We start from the raw sequence: 24,377 nt of genomic DNA, 5'->3' as shown, positions 1-24,377 counted from the left end.
TGGAAATGGCGGTTTTTAATTTAGAGTTAATGTGTACACAGTGGTTCTAGACATGAGAGTGGAAATATTGCCCCAAGATGAGAGTATAGGGTGAAAAGCTAAACAACCAGGTAGAGCTTCCAGTAACTTCCTGCATTTACAAGGAGCATTTCTTGTATTCTGATTTGTGGTGGTTTTTCTTTCTTTTTTGTATTTTTTTTCTCTAGTCTCCTATACATATTTTCAAGAAGTGACCAGAAATTACCAATTAAGTCAATATTTTGTTACATTTTATTTAATTCATATTTGGGAATTTAATAATGTGTGCCTTGGAAAATTTTAGTACTCCATTGGGATAATGAACTGACAAGTTATGTCTGGTATGTACTATATCCCATCAATAGTGAATAACCACAGCTGTTTTGACTCTTTATAGTCACTCTTGGAGGCCCATGATATTGTGGCATCAAAGTGCTATGATTCACCTCCGTCAAGCCCAGAAATTAATAATTCTATCAATAATCAATTACTACCAGTAGATGCTATTCGTATTCTTGGTATTCACAAAAGAGCTGGGGAGCCACTGGTGAGTAGATAAATCAGAGCCTATTAACAACATGTTTGTAGCCCAATCACTGTCTCATTTTCTTCTTTTTGATATTTTGTATTATTATGAAAACTATTCATGTTTATTTTATCAATCTTCTTTGGTTGATGTCTAAATACACAGATTATGTGCTCTAAACTTGATTTAGTATACAAAATTAAACCAAAATTAAAAATTAAACTGAAGAGAAGCCAGAAGAAGTATGCCAGTTGGTAGGGAAACGTTTAGAAGATCAGATAATGATTCCATTTCTTTCTATCCTTTGAAGAAATGAATTCAGGTTGCTTGCTAATGACAGCATCATAACATGGAGAAAAGTTGTTACTGAAACTTGAAACCATGAGAGAGCTCTATAAGTAGTGAGGTTTATTATTTCCTGCTGAAACTACTATTTCTGGAACCTGATTATAAGAATAGTGAAGTGGAATTGAAGAAAAGCCAAGAGCAAGCCCAGAATGCACAAATACCTGTTCTTGCTCCCTTGAGCTTTCTTTTATTCTCTGGAATGTAGCCTAGATGCTGCTAGTGTATATTTCATTTTTAAAGTTAACCTTACCATGGACATCATTTTTCTATGGGGTAGTATATGTTGTCACTGTTGTCGTAGTTGAGTGGGATTGAAGCATTGAGACAGGAAAGAACTTGGGAAACAGGAATGATTCACTCACCTGCTTTTAGATTTCTCCTTTTATGTATATTCACTTTTTTTTAAGTATTTCCTCCTAATAACCTAAAATAAATTATAATGCTGTTCTTTATTTTCTTTAGGGTGTAACATTTAGGGTAGAAAATAATGATCTGGTAATTGCCCGAATCCTTCATGGAGGAATGATAGATCGACAAGGTCTCCTTCATGTGGGAGATATCATTAAAGAAGTCAATGGCCATGAGGTTGGAAACAATCCCAAGGAGTTACAGGAGTTACTGAAAAACATTAGTGGAAGTGTCACCCTAAAAATTTTACCAAGTTATAGAGATACCATTACTCCTCAACAGGTTGGTAATAACGTTTTTGGTAATGTTAAGAATACTTTAGTTACTCTGTTGGATATAAACCACCAGTTGCTGTTTTTTTCCTAAAGAAAAGGGTAAGAGGTATCTGATTTAAATGTTCTGTATTGGCTTACTTTGTCATCAGTGAATTTTTGAATTTTTTAAACAGTTAACACTACCTTACTATTATAAAGGAAGCGGTATGAAAATTTCTTTGTGAAAAACAATGAATCCTGGCATTACAGTAACATCTACAGCTACGTAGCAAAAAAAAACCCACAAAACAACCAAGCCTTCTAATCATTAATTTAGTAAACATTTTGAATCCAGTTATGTTCCGGTTTCAAAATATGAGAGGACAAGAATGTCATCCAGATCATCTCTAGCTTAGTGTACATTTCATGGACTATGAGGCCAGAAAGGGAGGATGGGTCCAGGTTGAAAAGGATCTCATCAGCTGGTTTGCACAATTTTGGTCTGTATTTTGTAATTTAATTTGTAAGTGAAATAGATGACTGAAAAGAAAGAACGTTTTAATCAAAGCAGTGCTTCTCTAGCCTCATTATATTGACTGCGTTTCAGAAAGAAGCAAGATGGGACAATTTAACCTTGTAGCAGACTTTTAAAGGTATAAGGTGATATGTAAAAGACATTTCTAGTGAACGGTTAAGAAGACAGCTTGAATTTAAATACCTATATTACCACTTACTAGCTTTTTTTATCTGGGCAATTTACTTACTTTCTCTGTGCTTCATTTTTCTCATCTGCATGTTTAGATATAATAGTTCTTTCCTTAGAAGGTTGTCATGAGGATTAAAAAAGTTAATTCACGTAAAATACCCCTTACAGTGCTTGGCGCATAGTAAGTGCTCAGCAAGTGGCTGTGGTGGTGGGAGGTAGTGATGGTCTATTGGGATTGTCAAGAAAGAAAAGGTAATAAAGCAACTGCAGTGGAAGAAATTACAATTATGGTAGGAGTATTGTTGCTGAGGAGAAAGTTTTTAAGCATACACAATGTAGAAATAAGAAATATCTGCCAGTTTTTTAGATGGATGCTTTTAATGTTCATGTTTATTCCAGAAATTTATTGTTTGATTTGAGAATGAAATAGGTCTTCTTACACAAGATACTGCAAGTGTAGCTTATTTGCATATTGTTAATATAATTTAAAAGACTGTTTGTTATATTTCAGTACGATTCTTTGAAATATTTCTTGAATACCTGTTTTATTCTGTTCTTTGAAAGATAGGTTAGAATCTTTAGCCATGAATTTTAGCATGTGATTTGGACTTCTGAAAATAAATGGGCTTATAGAACTTTACTTAAAATGAAGGCAAAGACCTTGTCATCAAGGAAAAAGACCTGTGAAAGAAATGGTGGTAAAAATGTATTATGCCTTATAGTACTAGTACCTCTCAGACTACCTCTGTTTTTCAGTGGGTACATTTCCATTGGTGAGGCCTGTCTTGGGCCTGAGTAGATTGGAAGGCTAGAATCTAGGATTTATTTTTTATTATTATGTGTTAGTGGTGATAGGAAGATTTTTTTCTCCCATAGTCTAAACTCCAGAATTCTTACCAGCTCACCAACTAAATTTTTGTAATATTACTAGCTAGGGGTTTGGCCCAAATTCCTATGTAGATTTCTGTACCTAGTGAACTTGTCTGAATAGTATAATGCAATATACCAATACTATAATGCTGTATTTAACTCTGGTTTAAACCCTGTAATATAATTTCCCCCCCTTTCCATTCTTTGTCAAAATCTGGTTTTCACTTAGCCTGTAAAGCTGAGGGGAGAGGATTAAGGTAGGAAAGGAGAGGTCATCCAAGCCTCAGGAAGTCTCAGGCCTATCCTACCATAAAAAAGAGGAAACTATTATATGAAGGTTTCCAATAGAGGGCTAAGACATACCCAAATTGGAACATTTTTGAGAGCAAAAGGGAGAACTATTACTAATTATGCTGATATTATAGGCATAAGCCAGGGCTATCCTACATACTACGGTATCCTACTCTGTGGGGAAGGAAGAGATTTTTAGCATCAGCCATCCTACTAGAAGCTCCACTAGGTAGTAAAATGGAGATCAGTTTCAACTTATCCTCTATATAGCCTTGAGAGCAGATGGAAACCAGGAGCTCTAATAGGTGGTTTTCAAAATATGGTCAACAAATCATCTTTATCAGAATTATTCGAGCTGCTTGCTAAAAACCGAAAATTTTTCTGGGACCTAAAGATCTATATTTTTTAATTTGGAAAATGTGGTAAATTAGAAGTTAGAGCCAATTCTGTAGTTCTTCAATTTATTTATAGGTTGGGTTCCCAAAAGCTGCTCATAATTCCATTTGTTTATTAAAACCAAACTGATGGGCATTCTCCCTTATTCATTCTTCCAAGGCTAGCATGACCAAAAAACATTATAAGGAAAGAAAATTACAGGCCCACTTCATTCAAGAATATGCATGTAAAAATTCTAAACAGTGCAAATCAAATTTAGCAGTGTATAAAAAAAATAATACACAATGGCCGAGTTGGTTTTATATCAGGTATGCAAGGATGATTTCATATTAGAAAATTCATATATGTAACTAATTACATTGAGATTAGAAAAGAAAAACTTCAGTACGTACAGAAAGAGAATTTGATATAATTCAACACCTATTCATGACTTTTTAAAAATATTAGTAAATTAGGAATAGAAGGGAACTGTACTAATCTTATTAATAAAAAACCTAGAACAAACCTGCACAGTTGAATGTTAGAAGTATTCTCTTTAGAATCAGAAGCTGGAATCCCAACTGGTCTGCCAGAGACCTCTTGAGTGCCAATCCCATTCCTCCATTCAGCCCCGTTTCTAGTATTATAAACCAAGAAAAACTTAACAAACTTCAGACACAATTGTGCATTGATAAAAAGGAACTACCCTTAAATGATAAAGAGGTGAAATAACAAATGATAAAAATATTCAGTGTTTCTTTAAAAAAAAAACTAAGAAGAAATAGTATCTCCAGTATTAAAGGGGTAAATATCTTTGCAAATCCAAGAACGGTGATCTACTTTAAAATTCCTAATGTTCCAGCATCTTGGGCAGCAAACATTTTTACTGTTACCAGCCATTCTGAGACAAAGCTGATGGAAATGCCACCCAGGATCTTAAAGCATCTTGGTGTCTGCCTACTCAAAGGACGCTGTCAGAAGGTGCATGGAAAAAGCATCACTTGCTATTGGGAAGGAGGGCGATTTTGCTCAGAATTTTGATGAATTTTGATTTTCTTTTTATTACTGATTTTAAGTCATTTTATTATGATATGTGTTGGTTTCATTTTTTTAAACAAATCAATTTTATTGATACATATTAATAAAGCATATAATTCATTCAAAGTGTACAGTGGTATTTTGTATAATCACATAGTTGTGCATTCATCACTCCAGAGTATTTTCATTATTTCAATAATGATAATACAAAACAAGAAACAGACAAAATTCTTCACTTCTCAGTCTCTCTGTGCTTCTTCTGCTGTACATAGCTTATTCATATTTCTTGGGTTTAGGATTCATTGAGCATTTGGATCTGTGCATTTGTAGTTTTCATCATATTTGGAAAATTTTTGACATTGCTCTTCAAATATTTTTCTCTTTCTCCTTTTCTCCTGTCCTTCAGCAACTCCAATTATTAGGCCCCTTGAAGACCCATAGCTTGCTGGTGCTCTATTAATTGATTTCAGTCCGTTTTCTCTCTTTTTTATGTTAGATTGTTTCTATTGCTATATTTTCAAGTTTATTAGTCTTTGTTCTGCATTGTCTAATCTCTTTATTAATCCCATCTGGTGTATTTTTTGTCTCAGACGTTTTGATTTTCATCTAAGTTTAGTTTGGGTCTTTTTTTTACATCTTCCATGTTTTTACTTATTAGCATACCTGTTTTAGTTTTCTAGGCTGCTCAAGCAAATACAATGCAGTGCTTCTGCTTAGATAATGGGAATTTATTTGTTCATGGTTTTGAGGCTAAGTGAATGTCCAAATCAAGGCATCATCAAGGCAATTCTTTCTCCCCAAAGACTGTGGCCTTCTGGGGCTGGCTGCTGGCAATCCTTAGTCCTTAGTTTGTCATGTGGTGAGTCACATGGCATTGTCTCCTGGCCATTCTGTTCTCTTGAGGGTTTCTTTGATTATAACTTCTGGCTTTGTCTCTCTCTATCTGAATTTCATTCCAGTTATAAAGGACTCAAGTAATAAGTTTAAGACCCATTCTGAATGCGTTGGGTCATACCTTAACTGAAGTAACCTCATCAAAATGTCCTACTTATAATGGGTTCACACCCATAGGAATGGATTAGGTTTAAGAACATGTTTTTCTGGGGTACAGACAGCTTCCAACACCACAATGCCCAGCCCTTCCCCCAGCTTTTTTTTTTTTTTCCATATCAGATGGGTAGTGTGCCAACGTCGTAACAAGGTTTGAGGGAGGCACATTTCACACAAATACGTACACATGCAGTCATCATGCTTATAAACCACAAAGGCATCCTCTAGCTTCTTGAACATGTAGACATAATATATAAAGTAAAAATAACTTTTAATGTCCTTACAATATCTACAATTTTAAATAATTTTTATTCCCTACAGTGTCTATAAATGTTATCATATTTATTATTTCTGGGTCAGTCTTGATTGATTTTAATCCTTATTATGAGTTATATTTTCCTGCTTCTTTGTATACCTGGTCATTTTGATTGGCTGCCAGACGTTATATGTTTTACCTTGTTGAGTGCTATGTTCTTAGAAATATTCTTGAGCTTTGTTCTAGAATACATTACGTTACTTGGAAGTAGTTTGATCCTTTCAGATCTTGCTTTTAAAAAGCTTTATTAGGTGGGATCAGAGCAGCATTTAGTCTAGCGTGTGACGCTTCTGAATATTCTCCCCAGTAACTTCATAAATTATAAGGTTTTTCTACTCTGCCTGTTGAAAAGAGACTTCTCAACCCTACTTCCTGATACTGTCCCCTGTAATGCTTTGGGGTGTTTCTGTAACTAGTCTCCATGCACTAATCAGTATTCAGTTGAAGACTGGAAGGAGCCCTTTGCAGTTCTCAAGCCTTTTTTATGTGCAGCTCTTTCCTCACTGGGAGTTTTGTTCTGTGCACCGTAGCCACCTTGATCTCCTGGTCTCCCAGCTCATCTCCACAACTTGGAGACCAACCTCCAAACTCTGCCTAGGTTCTCCTTCCTGAGTTGTGGTCTGGAGACTTTCTCTTTGTAGTTAATTAGGGCAATTGTGCTGCTCACCTTGGGTATTTCCATTTTTTAGGAATCACTGTCCTTGTCACCTGATATCCAATGTTTTGAAAACCATTGTTTCATGTATGTTGTCCAGTTTTTCAGTTGTTTCAGGTTGGAGAGTCCTAATTGCTTCATCATAGTCAAGAGTTGAAAACAGTTTATATTTACTTTTTTACCATGAAAATTTAATTTTTGAATAGGTAATTCATTCCCATGGCTCAGAAGTAAAATAAATAAGTCAATATGTATTCAGTTGGGGTTCCTTTCTAAATCCTGTCTTCCAACAACCTAGTCCTCACAACCCCACCCAGAAATCCATGCTGTTAGTTTATATATCTTTCCAGAGTTTTCTTTATGCCTATGCAAATAAATAAAATTACATTTTTTTAATTCCCCTTCCACCTCCTTTTTCATGAAAAGGTTGTGCAATATATATGCTATTCTGCACCTTGATGTTTTCATTTAACCATGTATCTTGATCTTTCCTTAGTGGTACGTAGACTGCCTCTTGATATGATTTTGTGTCCATCACTTTGTGTTTTTTACAACTACATAGTGTTATATTACATAGTCTTACCGTGATTTGTTTAACTAGTTCTCTATTAAACAATTAGGTTACTTTCAGTCTTTTGCTATTAGTTATAATTCAGTAGTTAATAGTCTTGTGCATAAGTCAACTTGCATGTGTTTGAGTAATATAAATGTTGAATATATCCTCCCAAAGTGGATAACTAGGTCAGAGGGCTTTTGCATTTGTAATTTTGATAGCTGTTGCCAAATTGTCCTCCCAGGGGGTCAAATCAATTCTCCTTCCAGCCTGTTAGGAAAAAGCCTGTTGGCCCATAGTCCTACTTATAAAATATTATCACATATTTAGATTTCTGTTAATCTGATAAGTAGAAAACGTTATAATACATTTTTTATTTATGTTTCTACTCTGAGCGAAGGTTGCACATCTCCTCTGTTTAAAAGCTGTTTGTGCTTTTTTGTGTGTGTTCTATCTACATTAGGTTATTGGGTGTTTCTTACCTTTAATGATAAGAATAGGAAATTGAAATATTTAGTAGGTAGTGTTCAGTAACTTCTTAATAATGAAGAAACAGTTAATGATTATAACCTATTAGTAAAACACTTGTTTAAAAATCTAATAAAATATAATCAAAGTAAACCCAGTCAAACCTTTAATGATTTTAGGTCAAAATGTTTACCTCAAAGGTTGGGATCATTGATATTTCACATAAATTTTCAAAGTTCAAAGTAAAACCTGGTGAGTCTGAGTTTTTGAGCATGGGAGTAATGTTCTAAAATTAATTTAGTAGATAAAAACATTAAAAAAATTATTCCTCCTAGAAATCTTTTTCTCTAATTTTAAAGTAAGCTATCAATTGAAAACCAAAAAGCACAGATATGTATGTCTCTTTTAGATGGGGAATAACAACTTTTCTGAAATTATCCTGGCATGTATGCTGATTAGTTTTACTTTCAAAAAACTTCTGAAAGAGAAATACAGACATAGAGCAAAATAAAATACACTGTAAATGATTTTGTGGCTCCACAGATTGCTAGGCTAAAAGGCTGATGTGTCTTTTTCCTATTTTATTAATAGCAATGGGTATAGTCTGCTTCAGTACCCACTGAATTAGTGACAGATTTAAGAAAAGTTGATTGAACCCGGGACCTTGTACGCCGAAAGCAGGCGCTGAAACCAAGTTACCTCCACTCCCTGCCATCTACTTTGTTGTTGTTTTTGTTTTGTTTCTTGCTTTCCCATCATATACTTTTAAGGAAAATTTGATGGCATTTACTAATGCCATTTGGCCGTTTGCATACTTCAATGCTAAATCATAGTTCTAGAAGCATATACCAGTTTTTAAAATAAAAATATCACAGTAATATTTAATATTTAAGTCCATTTTGAGAGAAATAATTTCCTTTTAAATCAACTTTAATAATTATTAAATAAGCAATTTCTTTAACCTCTATATGAAAACATGACACTTGACAAAATCATCTCTGAATATCTTGCACAAGTTTTATAGACTTCGTCTACAAATTTTTTTAAAAAAAAGATACTGAGATTACATAAATGTTACATTAAAAATATTTAGGGAATTGCTATATGCCCCACTTCCCACACCTCCCACATTTTCCCACATTAATAACATCCCTTATTAGTGTGGTACATTTATTGCAATTGATGAACACATTCTAGAGCATTGCCACTAAGTATGGATTATAGTTTACATTTTAGTTTATACTCTTTCCACACAATTCTGTAGATTATGTTTGCCTACATTTTGTCTCACCTTGAAATAGATCTCCTGATTATGTTTTTGAAGCTAAGAGCCAAATCATTAGTCTGACAGATATTTAACAAATAGCCATTTTGGGGTTGTGGTTTGTATTCTACAATATTGGGATTTTTCAGAACAATTTAATGGGATCAGGGGAGAAAATATTTGAAATTTGGACTGTCTTTCCAAGTCTGAACTTTATGGTTACAAAATATATTCTGTCTCACAAATAAGAATGATAAATGCATTCATGATTAGATGACAGGATGCTCTTAACATTCATTAAATGCAACTTTCTTGAAAAGTAAGGAGTATCCAGGTATTTTTATAACTTTTGCTTCCTTTCTATCTGCTTTATCACATACCCATACTTTCTATCCACTTTATCTCAAATACTCTTCTAACTTTCTGCTGTACTGCCATTTATAATTTTCAGATATTACAACCTTTGGACAAATAATTAGGTGGTTGCTTTAACAAATGAGTGCAGTAATAAAATGAATTCGTGGTTTGTTTATATTTTGTTACTTTATTATAAATTTAAAGTCCAGCTTTATTTATGCAATTGAAAAAATATATTTTTAGAGTTGCAGCAATATGGAGAGGCATCCAGCACACATCCGTCAGGTATGATGTCATTCCAGGACATTCTGTGGTACTCTTTTTGTGTCTTATCAGCCAACTAAATTTACCTTGATTAAACTTAATCATTTTCGTTTTTTTCCATTGCCAAAACATTGAGCTGCATGCCATTGTCAAGTTAGCCAATTACCACATTTTAGCAACCTTAATATTGTTTGTATGCTTGCTTTTTAGATAGTGCTATAATTGTAAATTAGGAAAAAAAATTATTGGCTTACTGATTTTTTTAAGCATTAATTTTTAGCCTTTCCAAACTTATTGAAAATGTTCTGAATGCTTTCTATCAAAATCGTCTAATTGTAAATAACTGAACTTTTGCTACATGTTCCCAAATTTAGTTATTTTTAAATTATTTTAAAATGCATCAATCGCATTATATTCACTGTCTTGCTAATATAATGTATCTACTTATGTTATTTGAATATTGAGTTAGATTATATTTATAGATATATTCCAAACATAGAAAAGTAACACATTGTTATTTTGACTAATTATGTGCTTTCCTGCTTTTCAGAGTTTATCTCCTAATTAATGCTGATAGAAAAGGCATTCATTATAAGAAAATTTGTTTCTATAAATATGTATGAAACAAATCTGTGTTAAGAATGTAATTGGTCTGAACTTGCCATCATATACTGAAATGGCTTAACAGTTAGAATTTAAATGAAAGTGAATAAGCAAAATATTCCAAATATTGGCTATCAAAACTAACAGTGCTGAGTGACTGATTTTTTTTAATCAATAAAACAAGTTTAAAAGAAATTCGTATTGTTAAATAAATTTAAATTGGAAAGTAGTCTCAAGCTTTTTTCAGTATTTGTCTTAGAATTAATTTAATGCAGTGATCATTTAATCAGAGCAAGAGGATTCCAAAGAAGCACCTTCCACACTAGTTTTGGCCTATATAAATCTGTGTGATTAAATATATATATATATATGTATGTATATTTAAAAGCTGATATGAAAGTTGGGTTTCTGATTTTTTAAGATTTCCAAATATATTTCAGGTCGGACTTAAGTATGAACTTTTTATTGTTTAGTTTTGGTTTGGGGCCCTTATAGAGCATCATTCCTGTATATCTGAAATATATGCCTTAAGCCAAATGTATATTATTTCAGGTTATTAATTAGAAAGTAGTATTTCCTTGCATAAAAAGTATCCCTCATATGAGGGAGCCAACTCAGGGGAGCCAATTAAAAAAAAAAGTATGCAGTGTTAGTTGGAAAAATAATGTGAAAAGATTGGGGGGAAGTAGAAAAATGGTGAAACTGAATGATTATTAAACTATTAGGTTAGGATTAGAAGTTAAAATAGAAATGAAATTTTAGCATGGTATTAATGTTTATTATTTTCTTTTGATACCAAATTATTCCACGAAGGTTCTAATAACTTGATTTTTATTTTTTATTTGTAAAAAATTTAATGATCCCATTAAATTCCTTAGCTGAATTACTAAATACTTGGTTAATTACAATTAAATTACAGAGATTTGAAAAAGATTTCCCAAAAAATCCATTGGCAAATTATATATTTTTAATTGTGCTGTGTGTTTTAGGTATTTGTAAAATGTCATTTTGACTATAATCCATACAATGATAACCTGATACCCTGTAAAGAAGCAGGATTGAAGTTTTCAAAAGGAGAAATTCTTCAGATTGTAAACAGAGAAGATCCAAATTGGTGGCAGGTTAGTATATATCTCAGAGCTTTCTCTACTGCTTTTGTGTTTTCAGTCTTAGATCTGGTCAACATCTGAATATTCAGAAAGAAGGTATTAGCATTTATCACAGATTTTTTTCCACATGTGAATAGCTCCTGCCTTATAGCTACTTATTTTGTGGACAGAAGACCAAATTGAAAGAGAATTTGTGAATAGCTGTTAATAAGTGTAGAATTAAGCAACCTACAGTACTATCCCATTAGTTTAGGGATCAAAGCAATTGATTTTGCCATTTAATGGGTGATGGCAGTAAAATATGCTTTTGGCAAGGAGAACTCACTTGGGGTTAACCTTTACTATTGTTTTTTTGTTTTAACTATGAGTCTTTTACTCTGGATATAGTTGTCTTTCTTTTTTCTCCTCTCCCTCTGTGTATGTTCATGGCTAGTTATACACAATTTCTTAAGCCCTTAAACCTATTCATCCATTAATTTCTTAGTTTATTGAGAATTGAGGTTTGTGCTGTCAGTTTCATTCAGTGGTCTTGGACTGAAATCTGTGTATTTGGAAAGGTATATGTATTATCACTGTGCTTTGTCCTTCCCTCCATTTTCCAAAAGGTCAGTGTGTTGATGTTCTTTTTCCTTCCCCCCCAATACAGCTTGCAGAAATTTCTAGTAACAGTAATGTTTTCGTAATTGTTTACATCAGCTAACAATCAAAGTAGCCAGTCCTTGGGAAACTGCCAAATCAGAAAGCCTGAAATCACTTAAACTATCATAGACTTTCAATGTGAAAGTCTCACTAAAGAACAAGGTGTGAGGGAAGAGGGCTTAGGATGCCTGCGCTAAACTCTAATATTAACTGAGCTACTGATAATTCAAATTAGCTCAAATTAATTATATTGACTTCTAATGGGGCGTGAATGGTAGAACAAGAACAGTATTCCTCTTATGTCCTTATTAAAATATTGTTATGTAAAGGCAAACCATGTGGTAAGAGAGCTAAGAAATGGATAACTTAAACAGAATCATGATTTTAGCAGATTTCTGATGAAATTCTTAGAACCCTCATCTTAAAAAATCTGCTTTTTATGGCTTTTTTCTTTATTGAATCTTTCAATTTCTGTCTTTTTTCCTTTACTAGTGAATTCTGTCTCTTATTTTCTTTTCTACTCCTACCACTATTGTCTCAATCTCTTCCTGTATTTCAGTGGTCTGATACTTAAATTCTGTTTTTCAGAATAATAATTGCTAAAACTGATACTAGATTTTCCTATGCTAGTGTAAGGATAAAGACAGTAACTTTGTGGGATAAGTGGCCAGTTCTCCATTATTATTATCGCTTCTTCGTAATTTATTTTATTAATAAAAGCTTTTTTAAGTTAGCTAATTTCTACATCAAAATATTGAGGATATTTAGATTCCTAGGAAGAGCAATTAAGTTCTTCACTCTACTTCCCTAATATTTCCTCCTTTTTATTGGTTTGGCCTCCGGAAATACCAGCAATGGAGGCTAAGGTTAATAGTGAATTCTGCTTCATAGCTACTAATTCATAGCACTAGATTAAATGTCCTATTAACACATATTACTGGGGGAATAGGGCAAATGGGGGGGGATCCCTTACATATTTTTATATAACATTTTATGTAAACTAAGTATCTTTTAAAATATATATATATTTAAAATAAAATATTACTATAGAATAGCATTTATTTCTTTTTCTATATTTCCATTCTTTGACTAGGTTAGTATTATAAAAAAATTTTTTAGTAAAAAGCCTATGTACTTTTGTACTTTAGTCCCCAAATTTCACCATGAAATGGCAGGTATTAAGAATTTTAGATGTCAGTTGATTCCTCAGTGCTAAAGTGTTTGACTATCTCAACTAACAATGCCATGGGTTTAATCTCAAGGTCAGTTTTTAAAAGTAAATATGATTTCTTTCACTGACTACTGCTTGTCTTTTATTAGAACATGGTCTCAAGTTTTGGTCACTGCAATACACGATTCATTAATTTGATTCTAGGCTAGCCATGTAAAAGAGGGAGGAAGCGCTGGTCTCATTCCAAGCCAGTTCCTGGAAGAGAAGAGAAAGGCATTTGTTAGAAGAGACTGGGACAACTCAGGTGATGAGTTCCACACAATATGTCCTTTGTGGCCACCTTTCTTTGCCTTATTCATCTGAATAAGCAAATGAATTTATTTAAAATATATGTAGAATGAATCCTTCCTATCTGGTTTATATTTTGTCTCTCTAAAGTAAACTGTTTGATCCCTTTCTGCCACCTGCTGGTATAATACCAAAATTCATTGGCTCTACTCACCTCTGCCCACTTCTGCTTCATAGGATGCAACATTGGAAAGAAAATTTTCCCACCCTTTTATAATACAATAAGGCAATTTTAGCATATTCTCATGTACTGTTTAAGTTATATTTGTCTTGTCATCCTTCAGGACCTTTTTGTGGGACCCTAAGTAGCAAAAAAAAGAAAAAGATGATGTATCTCACAACCAGAAATGCAGGTAGGTTTTAAATGCTTTTTGAGAAGTCCAAGTGAATTAGCCTTATATTGTCCTTGTTAGTGTAGCAGAAACTCCAAATGTATAATTTGAAATTATTGTAATTCAGAGTAGTACCCAATTGCAAGGGGCTGGCTTGTGAACACATGGTACAATATAATGTAATCCTGATATTTTACATATATTTTTATACTATCAGGGTGCTTTATTTTTTGAGTATAGTTTACAAAGAAATAAGTTAGGATTTGTGCTTGTAATGGAGGATGTTAAATTAAAACTATTTTCTCAGAGAGCTTTGAAATAGTAATTTATACGCATTTTGCAAAAGACAGAGTGGCTCTGTGATGATATTAAAAGAGTTATGATTAAGGGAATCAGTATTCTGCCATAACATTGTCCATGATACTTTAGGAAAAACAGTGCTGAGCCAAATGAATTTTAGTGTGAGCTAATAAGATTCTTTCTTAAATCCTTTAGTCTTGTGAAAGATAAATATAGAAACTGCCATATTTATTCTCCTTAATTGTAAAGGCTAATAGGAGTGAAATATAGCTCTTTGAATCAAAAGGCTTTAATTCAGAGGCCTCTGGAGCCTTAATCAAAGGAATTGACAGTTTGTAAAGTGCTTTCTTAATTTCAGAGCTGCTTCTATACTGATAATAAACTAAGTATCACACTACAAAAAAATTATATAGGATGGGGAAATAGATTCTCAATGTTGATTTAATCCACTATGGAGAAATTGTGCAAAGAAAGAGTTGCTGTTGTTAACATTTCTAAGGAAGAAGTGTCATTTAGTACAGACTGAGATTTATAGCAGTCATAATATATATTATGACATTCCACATCCACTTTGGTCATTACTATTCATTAAACTTTAGGCAAAATAGAAAATTTGTCATTTTCCTATTGAGTAGGATTATGCTTTTTGAACATGTTTCTACTGAAAACAGTTTGGACCCAACATTTTATTTTATAATAAACTTCAGAATCTTAATATTTAAATGCCAATATGTTGTCTGTATGCACTTTATTAATCAAACCAATACTTGCAGAGTCACTGCACAGTATTCATTTAGATCTTTGGCAGGACATACTTATTTCATGAAACTTACTTAAGCAGCCCACGCTAGGTATACTGTTGCCCTCTATATTTGATGTGTACTGTTTAGTTGAATAAATTTTATAAACTAGTCAGTAACTTGGTTATTTATAGTAATGAAATTATTTCTACTAACAAATTGATACTAAAGAGATTTTCTTTTTTTTTTTTTTCTTTTCCTGATAATGAAGGAGTTTTATTGGGATAGAATATTTGATAAAGCTAAAACATAGGAACTTTTCTGGCTTAATTAAATGCATTTTTGAGGGCTCATGGATAGAAACAGGTGTTTATATCAAGATATGAAATAATTTATTGTACTTTTCCAAATTTGTAAAACTACATCTGTTCCCCTAAGCGGCTATAATTCGAGTGATATTTGACTATCAGGACAACTAGGTCATTACTGAACAGAATAGCAGAGGTTTTCATACATATAAAGGATAGCTAAATATGTTTTCTCATTTCCTTTTATATTTAGAGTTTGATCGTCATGAAATCCAGATATATGAAGAGGTAGCCAAAATGCCCCCCTTTCAGAGAAAGACATTAGTACTGATAGGAGCCCAGGGTGTGGGCCGAAGAAGCTTGAAAAACAGGTTCATAGTACTGAATCCCACTAGATTTGGAACCACAGTGCCATGTAAGTTTTCTGTGTTTTCTTTGGTATTTGCTCTTTAGTTGGCAGAAAAAAGTATCTTTGTGGGGGGAGGGAGTAGACTTTATTATTATTATTGTTATTCCGAACTAATTTTTGATTATGCAGTAAAAGTGAACAAGCACAAGATACTTAAAACCTCTAATTCTATAGCTGTCTTGATACAATGCTTAATACAGTGCCCTGTCTGTTTGCTGCTGGGTGACAATTGCTTCTCCGAACTATTCAGTAAAGAAATGTTAAGAGTTAAATGCAAGTGCTTAAAGGTTGTGGAAAAATCGACATTTTAGTATTTCCTTATACAAGTGATCTATATCTGAAAAGTTAGGTTTTTCATTTGTTTTAGTATAAAGAAAAGGGGGAAGCAAGCTGGTTCCTCAGACACTTCCAGTGTGATAATACCTTTGCAAATTTATGTGGTCCAGTGTGTAACTCTCCATCCTGCAAGGTCATATACCTGATTTTTGATAGCACATCAAGAGTGATTCATCTTCCAGTGCAGGCAGCATTAATTAAGGTCACAAAGACTGGTGTATAAAATAAAACAGAATACTGATGAGAAGTATAACCATTAAGTAAACCAGACTCTCATGAAATGTTAAATAACGATGTCAGGAGTTTGTTAAGCATGAATTTAGAGAAAGGAGTTAGATCCTATTACTGACTTCTTATTATGACTGATACACATTTGTCTTTATTTATTTTGGAAATATATGTGCCTTAATTTCTGGATAACATGCCAGTTGCCCTGGACCATGCAAGAAACAAGCTAATCTTGCCTCTGTGACTCTATTTTCCATGCTTCTATTGCTGATCTAGCTCTTTTAACCCCATATAACAGTATTTCTTTAGGTATTTTGCCTTTAAGCTAGTGTGAATCAAATCTTAACCTGAGGTCATTCCATCTTTTTTAGAGAAATTTTAGAGTTTCTGTGCTTTTAGTCCAGTGTGTTTTGAGATTTAATTTTCTCAATGAATGATCTTACTGCTAAAATTCTTAGGGGTTCTGGGAGTAGTCGTGTCATTGCCCTCCATGTACTACTTTCAGTCCCTTCAGGGTAAGGCTTTGGGACCCATTATAGGTACTATAAATCACTAAATTAAAACAAATTCTAGTTAAGTAGTTAACAAACTAAGAACATCTCTGTGACCAAATTCTATTAAAGCTGAATGGGAAAAAAGGACAAAGTTTATTTTTCATTTTTATCAAATTAATCCATGCAAAGTTTTTAATCAATTCTTAAAAATATATAGTGAAAATATAATCCTCTGTCTTCCCCTATTCCATCTCTGATCCAGAAATAGTCATTTTCATTCTTTTTGCTATTTCTTTTATTAGTTTTCAATATTTCTTAATATCTCACTCTACTACCATTTCTTATTTTATCCAGTTTAGACCTTATTGACTTCATATCCCAACATCATGATACCTCTATTTTCAGTTAATTCTATTTTACCTTCTTGAACAGCCTCTCCTCTCACCCTCACCCAGACATTTTGCCTTGATTTATGTGTAAAGGTTTTTTTTGCTGCTTCAAAATATTCATTCTGTTAAGTCTTAACATTTTGACACATCTGCATCAATTTCTTAAAAGAAATAGAACCCACCTCAAGCCCCCTAAATTTTTGTTAAAAAAAAGAACTGTTTTGTCAAATGCCTTTTCTGCATCAATTGAGATGATCATGTGGTTTTTTCCCCCTTCAATTTGTTAATGTGATGTACTACATTAATTGATTTTCTTGTGTAGAACCACCCTTGCATACCTGGTTTAAAACCCACTTGATCATGGTATGTAAATCTTTTAATGAACTGTTCATTAGATTTGCAGGTATTTTGTTGAGGATTTGTGCATCTATATTCATAAGAGAAATTGTTCTGTAAATTTCTTTTCTTGTAGTATCTTTATCTGGATTTGGTATGAGGATGATGTTGGATTTATACAATGAATTAGGTAAATGTTCCTTTCTATTCAGTTCTTTGGAAGCGTTTGACCAGAATTGGTATTAGTTTTTCTTGGAATATTGGTAGCATTCACCTTGAAGTCCTGGGCATTTCTTTTCAGGGAGATTTTTGTATGACTGAGTAAATCTTTTTACTTCTCATTGGCCTTTTGAGGTTTTCTATTTCTTCTAGAGTCAGTGAAAGTTGTTCGTGTGTATCTAAGTTGTCTGATTTGTTGGCATAGAGTTGTTTATAGTGTCCTCTTATCCTTTTTGATTTCTGTGAGGTCAGTAGTAATGCATCCCCCTTCTCATTTCTGATCTTATTTGTGTCTTCTTTCTTTCCTTGGCAGTGTGGCTTAGTTTGTTAATTTCTTCTCAAAGAACCAACTTTCAGTTTCATTGATTCTATTGTTGTTGTTTTTTTAGTCTCATTTGCACTTATTTCTGCTCTAATCTTTATGTCCCCCTACTTGCTTTGGGATTAGTTTGCTGTTCTTTTTCTGGTTCCTCCAGATGTGCATTTAGGTCTTCAATTTTAGCTCTTTCTTCTTTTTTAAAAATAAGCTTTTAAGGCTATAAATATCCCTCAGTACTGTGTTTGCTGCATCCCATCAGTTTTAATGTGTTGTGTTCTCATTTTCATTTGATTCAAGATATTTACTGATTTATCTTGCAGTTTCTTCTCTGACCCACGGGTTAAGAGCGTTTTGTTTAACTTTCATGTATTTGTGGTACAGTTTTCAAGTTCCTTTTCTGATATTGATTTCCAGGTTCATTCCAATATGGTTAGAGAAAGTACTTTGTGTAATTTCATTCTTTTTAAATTTATTGAGACTTTTTTTAATGACCCAATATGTGGTCTATCAGAATGATCCATGCACACTTAAGGATAATACATATCCTGCTGTTTTGGTATGTATATATGTCTGTTAGGTCTAGTTCATTTATCATATTATTCAAGTTCTCTGTTCTGTTCCCTTACTGATCCTCTGTCTAGATGTTCTATCCAGTGCTGAGGGTGTTGTATTGAAGTCTCCAACTATTATTGTAAAGGCATCTGTTTCTCCCTTCAGTTTTGCCAGTCTGTGCCTCATGTATCTTTGGGCACCTAGGTTAGGTGCATAAATATTTATTATAGTTATTTCTTCTTGGTGGATTACTCCTTTTACTAATTTATAGTGACCGCCTTTGTCTCTTATAACAGTTTTGCATTTAAAGTCTTTTTTGTCCCATATTAATATAGGTACCCAGCTCTTTTCTTTGATACTGCTTGCATGGAATATCTTTTTCCACCCTTTCACTTTCAACCTCTTTTTTCTATGGGTCTAAGGTGAGTCTCTTGTAAACAACAAGTAATTGGATCATACTTTCTTTTATCCATTCTGCCAATCTGTGTCTTTTGATTGGGGAGTTTAATCCATTAATATTCAATATTATTACTGTAGCAGCAGTACTAACTTCAGCCATTTTATCCTTTGGTTTTTATATATATCTTTTTCTTTTTACCCTTTTAGTTATCTTTACTGATAATCTTCATTTCTACGCTCTACTCCAACCTCTCTCTTGTGTCTTTTCCACAGAACTCCCTTTATTGTTTCCTGTAGGACAGATCTCTTGTTGACAGACTTACTCTTTGTTTATCTGTGAATATTTTAAACTCTTCCTCATTTCTGAAGGACAGTTTTGTCAGATAAAGAATTTTTGTCTGGCCATTTTTGTCTTTCAGTACCTTAAATATTCATACCACTGCCTTCTTCCCTCCATTGATTCTGGTGAGAAATTGGCCCTTAGTCTTACTGCAGATCCCTTGTTTATGACAAATTGCTTTTCTCTTGCCACTTTCAGGATTTTCTCTTTATCTTTGGCATTTGACATTCTGATTAGTATGTATCTCAGAGTAGGTCTAATAGAGTTTATTCTCTTTGGAATATGTTGCACTTCTTCAACATGTGTATTTATGTCTTTCGTAAGAATTGGGAAATTTGGGGCCTTTATTTCCTCAAATATTCTTTTTGTCTCTTTTCCTTTCTCATTCTTCTGGGACACCCATGACACATATGGTTGTGTGCTTCATGTTGTCATTCAAATCCCTGAGTCCTTGCTTAGGTTTTTCAACTCTTTTTTCTCCTTCTTCTGTCCTTAAGATATCAATTGTCCTGTCTTCTAGTTTGATGATTTTTTTCTTCTGCCTGTTCAGATCTGCTGCTGTATGCTTCTACTGTATTTTAATCTCTTCTATTGTGCCTTTTATGCCCATAATTTGTTATGTTTCTTTTTACACTTTCAAATTCTTTATGTTCACACTTTATCTTCCTAATATTCTTTAGCCATGGTTTCCTTCATTTCCTTGCATTGATTTAGGAGATTTGTTTGAACATCTGATTAGTTGTTCCAAATTCTGTGTCTCTGAGGCTTTAATTTGTTCCCTTGATGAGGCCATATCTTCCTGTTTCTTAGTATGGCTTGTAATATTTTGCTGATGTCTAGGCCTTTGGTTATCTTGATGACTCTGAAGGTCAGTTTCTCTCTCTTGCTTAGGGTTTTTGATATTGATTGTCTTTGTGTTAATATTCTTCTTTTTTTAAAGATTTATTTTTTATTTATTTCTCTCCCCTCCACCCCCCCCCCCCCAGTTGTCTGCTCTCTGTGTCCATTTGCTGTGTGTTCTTCTGTGACCACTTCTATCCTTATCAGCAGTGCCAGGAATCTGTGTTTCTCTTTGGTGTGTCATCTTGCTGTGTCAGCTCTCCGTGTGTACGGCGCCATTCTTGGGCAGGCTGCACTTTCTTTCGTGCTGGGCGGCTCTCCTTATGGGGTGCACTCCTTGCGCATGGGGCTCCCCTACGCAGGGGACACCCCTGCATGGCACAGCACTTCTTGCACGCATCAGCACTGCACATGGGTCAAGGAGACCCAGGGTTTGAACCACGGACCTCCCATGTGATAGGCAGATACCCTGTCCATTGGGCCAGGTCCACTTCCCTTCTTTGATGCTTGACTCAACTTATTCTAGACCTCTAGAATAGTTAAAGATCAGATTTTCTCTGCTCTTCTTCATCTGATTTAGGCCCTGAATATTTGGTACAGTTTTGTTGCTGTTTTTGGTACCATTTTTGAGATTGTACGTTTTGTGCAATTGTTTCACTTCCAAGAGGAAGCTTCCTTTCCTTTGTCCCTTGTCTAGAAATCTTGATATGTTCCCTTTGTTTTTGTTTTGCCTCAATAGTTTTTTACACTCCTTTCATTGCCTCTAGCTTCTTTTGCCTGGGGGCAAAATTCTAGGGGGAAAAGGTCTCCCTGGAGAGGACTTTCCCAAGTCAGTACAACTCAGTGAAAACAGCACCAGAGACCCACAAAGGGGCATGGACTAGCTCCAAAGTAAGTGCCCTAGGGTACTGGGAAGGATACCAAATGTCTTTTTGATGGCTCACCAATGTTGTGCTTTCCTGACCTGCCCAGCAGATGGCAGCCTTCAGCAAACTGTTCACTACCACCCTATGGAGGTACTATGTCTTTAAATTTCCACTGCCTCTTTCCTTGTTCAGTGTAGGGTTGAAATAGTGGCTTCTGCTGCATTTGTCCAGGGCCAGTTGAAACAGTAGCTCAGAGCCGCAACCCAGCCATCCAAATGTGCAAATCAAAAGCCTTGATCAGTGCTTAGCCATGCTTCCCTCTTCTTGGGGAAGAGGATTTTTATGTCCCTTACTGTCAGCAGCATCTGGCCATGGACTGGATCCCAAGGAGGCTGCTACAAGAGTGGAGGATGGGTTTCACCAGCCTCCACACATAGAGAACTACTCAAAGTTCTTTACAGTAGTTTATCAACCTCTTCCTCCCATTTTTTCCTGCATGCTGTACAGTGTTCTTCTGGCCTCCAGAGCCCCGGAACACTTGTTTCAGACAGTTTTTGCCTGTTTACTAGCTGTTGTGGAGGAAGGACTGAGTCCCGAAGCTCCCAAGTCCACCATCTGCCCCAGAAGTCATAAGTAGGATATTTTGTAACCTCTGATTCATCCAAACTCACATTAAGGCTAAGCTTGAAAACAAGACACATACAACGATTACCTGTCTTCTTCCAAGCTAGCATTAACAAGTTGGACCTACTTCTGCCCCTTTGCAAGAGTTTAAAAGATGACTGGAATTTATTTCTAGCATGGACCAAATTGCAAAGGAGTTGTATGGCTCTGAAAGTATTATAAAACTCTAAAATATCAGACAAAAGGATCTCCCAGTTCTTCATTTTGACTTGGTGTATTCACTCTCATTTTCTCAGAATGAATATGTCAGAAGTTAGAGTAGAGAAAAACAATGAAGTGGATTACTCACATGCAGAATGGAAAATTAATGTTGGGAATATTATTAAGCGGGAAGCTAAAAGGTAGGAGAGGTTTGCTTAACCATTTGAATACTCATTAGGAATTGTTCAAGTGGAAAAGAGGATATAATAAATTCCTTAAGAAGAGGAGTGATGGTCAGTTTGAAAAAATAGTCACTTTCAACATGCCTCACATTTACTAAAAAGACTTGCTATAATCAAGAATTTACTTTAGGGCCGTATTTCTAGAAAAAGATATTTTGAGTTTCTAATTACCTTTAAAAAGCACATATTGGGATACAATTGGACATTGGAGAATACTTCTTAAAACATTCTCTAAACACATGGTCAGCAAACTTTTTCTATTCAAGGGCCACACAGTAAATTCTTAGACTTTGCAGGCCACCCAATCTCATAACGACTCTGTCATTGTAATGTGAAAGCAGCCATGGGCAGTACATAAACAAATGAGCATTGTTATGTTCCTGCCGCCTATTACAAAAATAGGCAACAGGACAGATTTGGCCATGGGCCAGTTTGACAAATCTGCTAGTTTTGGCAACTTTAGATGGGAAATCTTAGGCTACCGTGTGAATTTTAATCTATTTTTATATACTCTAGAATCACTTCTTTATTTTATATAGTTACTTCTCGGAAACCAAGAGAAGATGAAAAAGATGGGCAGGCATATAAATTTGTGTCACGATCTGAAATGGAAGCAGATATTAAAGCTGGAAAGTATTTGGAACATGGGGAGTATGAAGGAAATCTCTATGGAACCAAGATTGATTCTATTCTTGAAGTTGTCCAAACTGGAAGAACTTGCATTTTGGATGTCAACCCACAAGTATGCTGAATTGATTCCAAATTTTATTTTAAATTTTATTTCCTGTGATTTTTTTTTTTAACCATGGGTGGGAAGAGTACTGGTATTCTTTCAGTCTTTTTTACCTGTTGGTCATAGAAAACCTTATCGTGTACCCATAGCTAGTTAAATATTTCTCTGGTCAGTTAGTAGACAGAGACTTGGATAGTAATAGAAAGCTATACAATTAAATTGGTGATTGAAGTTTAGCATTTATTTACTTTCTCAAATAATACATGAATGCATGTGTTAGGAAATGCTAAACTTAAAATTCAAACAAGGCTACAATACAAAGAATAACAAAATGGATGTTGCTCCCCTTCTACCCAAACACACACTCACACGTGTCCAATCATTCTCATTCTGTCTCTTTCCCACCCCTTTCTCACCCCTCTACCACTCCACCCACCTCTTTTCCCTACTCAGAAATATATATTATTAATAGTTGAGTGTGTATCTTTCTAATCATTTTGCTGGCCTTAAATACAAATGTATAGATATATGTATATAATAATGTTATAAGTTTTCTATTTATTGTTTCTTTTTTACATAAATGAGAAAATTCTAAATATATTTAACTTTTTCATTAAATAATATTTCTTAAAGATCATTTCCTGTCAGTTACTACAGAGCTTTCCTCTTTGTAATTGCTGCATAGTGTTTCAAAGTGTGGATGTATAATAATTTATTTCATTTATTTATTTCATCATTCCCCAATTAATGGGCATTTAGGTTATTTTTATTTTTTCATCATCACCAGAGTACTTCAGTAAATATACATCGCTTGTGATGATTTAGGGGTCAAATTTTAATACTTTCCTTTATTCAAGAAGATCAAAGAATAATGAGCCTGAGTTCCCAACAAAAGTAATGGATTACTATTTTAAGAAAGGAACGTATGAAATAAAAAGAGCAATAGGCATTAGATTATATCCCTACTCCTTATAAAAGAAGGGACAAATAGATTTTGATTTATATTAAAGGACAACATAATTGAAATGATACTATATAAATTAGTTTATAATCGTATAATCATTCTTCTACACAGGCACTGAAAGTGTTGAGGACAGCAGAGTTCATGCCCTATGTTGTATTTATTGCTGCCCCAGAACTGGAGACATTACGTGCCATGCACAAAGCTGTGGTGGATGCTGGAATCACTACCAAGCTCTTGACGGTGAGCGGTTTCAGGCTAACAGTATTAGTTTCCTCCACCAATTTTTCCTTTTCTTTTAAGTATGTTTAACTCTATCCCTCATGCTTATGAAATGAATATATAAGGTATTAATAGAATAAAAAGTCATTCACTAGATGTTGTTAGGATTTGGAACGGTGTTACTTGAACTTGAAAATCATTGTTCATTTTATTTTGAAGCAAAAGTTTACTTCCCCTATGTAAAATGAAATGGACCAGGATTAAAATATGCATATTAATCCAACCCTGTCATTTTACTGATGAGGAAACTGGGCCTCAAGGCCATTAACAGCATATTGATCAAATGGGTTATTATT

General features: G+C 34.1%; 1 protein-coding gene and 1 non-coding gene across 5 annotated transcripts in view; one reads left to right on the top strand and one right to left on the bottom strand.

The window, feature by feature from the left end:
• PALS2 (protein associated with LIN7 2, MAGUK p55 family member) overlaps nucleotides 1–24,377 on the top strand; it is a 125,105-nt gene that overhangs the window by 82,970 nt on the left and 17,758 nt on the right. For 3 of the 4 annotated variants that reach the window (XM_058296874.2, XM_058296872.2, XM_058296875.2), the window contains exons 4-12: nucleotides 416–565; nucleotides 1,355–1,582; nucleotides 9,741–9,782; nucleotides 11,354–11,485; nucleotides 13,488–13,587; nucleotides 13,916–13,984; nucleotides 15,565–15,726; nucleotides 22,645–22,847; nucleotides 23,914–24,042. In XM_058296874.2, coding sequence (XP_058152857.1) covers nucleotides 416–565; nucleotides 1,355–1,582; nucleotides 9,741–9,782; nucleotides 11,354–11,485; nucleotides 13,488–13,587; nucleotides 13,916–13,984; nucleotides 15,565–15,726; nucleotides 22,645–22,847; nucleotides 23,914–24,042 — 1,215 coding nt within the window. The remainder of the gene's footprint in view (nucleotides 1–415; nucleotides 566–1,354; nucleotides 1,583–9,740; nucleotides 9,783–11,353; nucleotides 11,486–13,487; nucleotides 13,588–13,915; nucleotides 13,985–15,564; nucleotides 15,727–22,644; nucleotides 22,848–23,913; nucleotides 24,043–24,377) is intronic. The other variant, XM_058296876.2, reaches the window with a different exon arrangement.
• Nucleotides 6,002–6,105, bottom strand: LOC111764301 (small nucleolar RNA U13). The gene has a single exon (XR_002796949.2). It is a non-coding gene; the product is annotated as a small nucleolar RNA U13 (small nucleolar RNA).

The sequence above is a fragment of the Dasypus novemcinctus genome, chromosome 5 (genome assembly GCF_030445035.2).
Source record: "Dasypus novemcinctus isolate mDasNov1 chromosome 5, mDasNov1.1.hap2, whole genome shotgun sequence".
Taxonomy (NCBI): Eukaryota; Metazoa; Chordata; class Mammalia; order Cingulata; family Dasypodidae; genus Dasypus; species Dasypus novemcinctus.
Note: the sequence above shows the minus strand (reverse complement) of the source record. Positions and strands in the feature narration are given on the sequence as shown.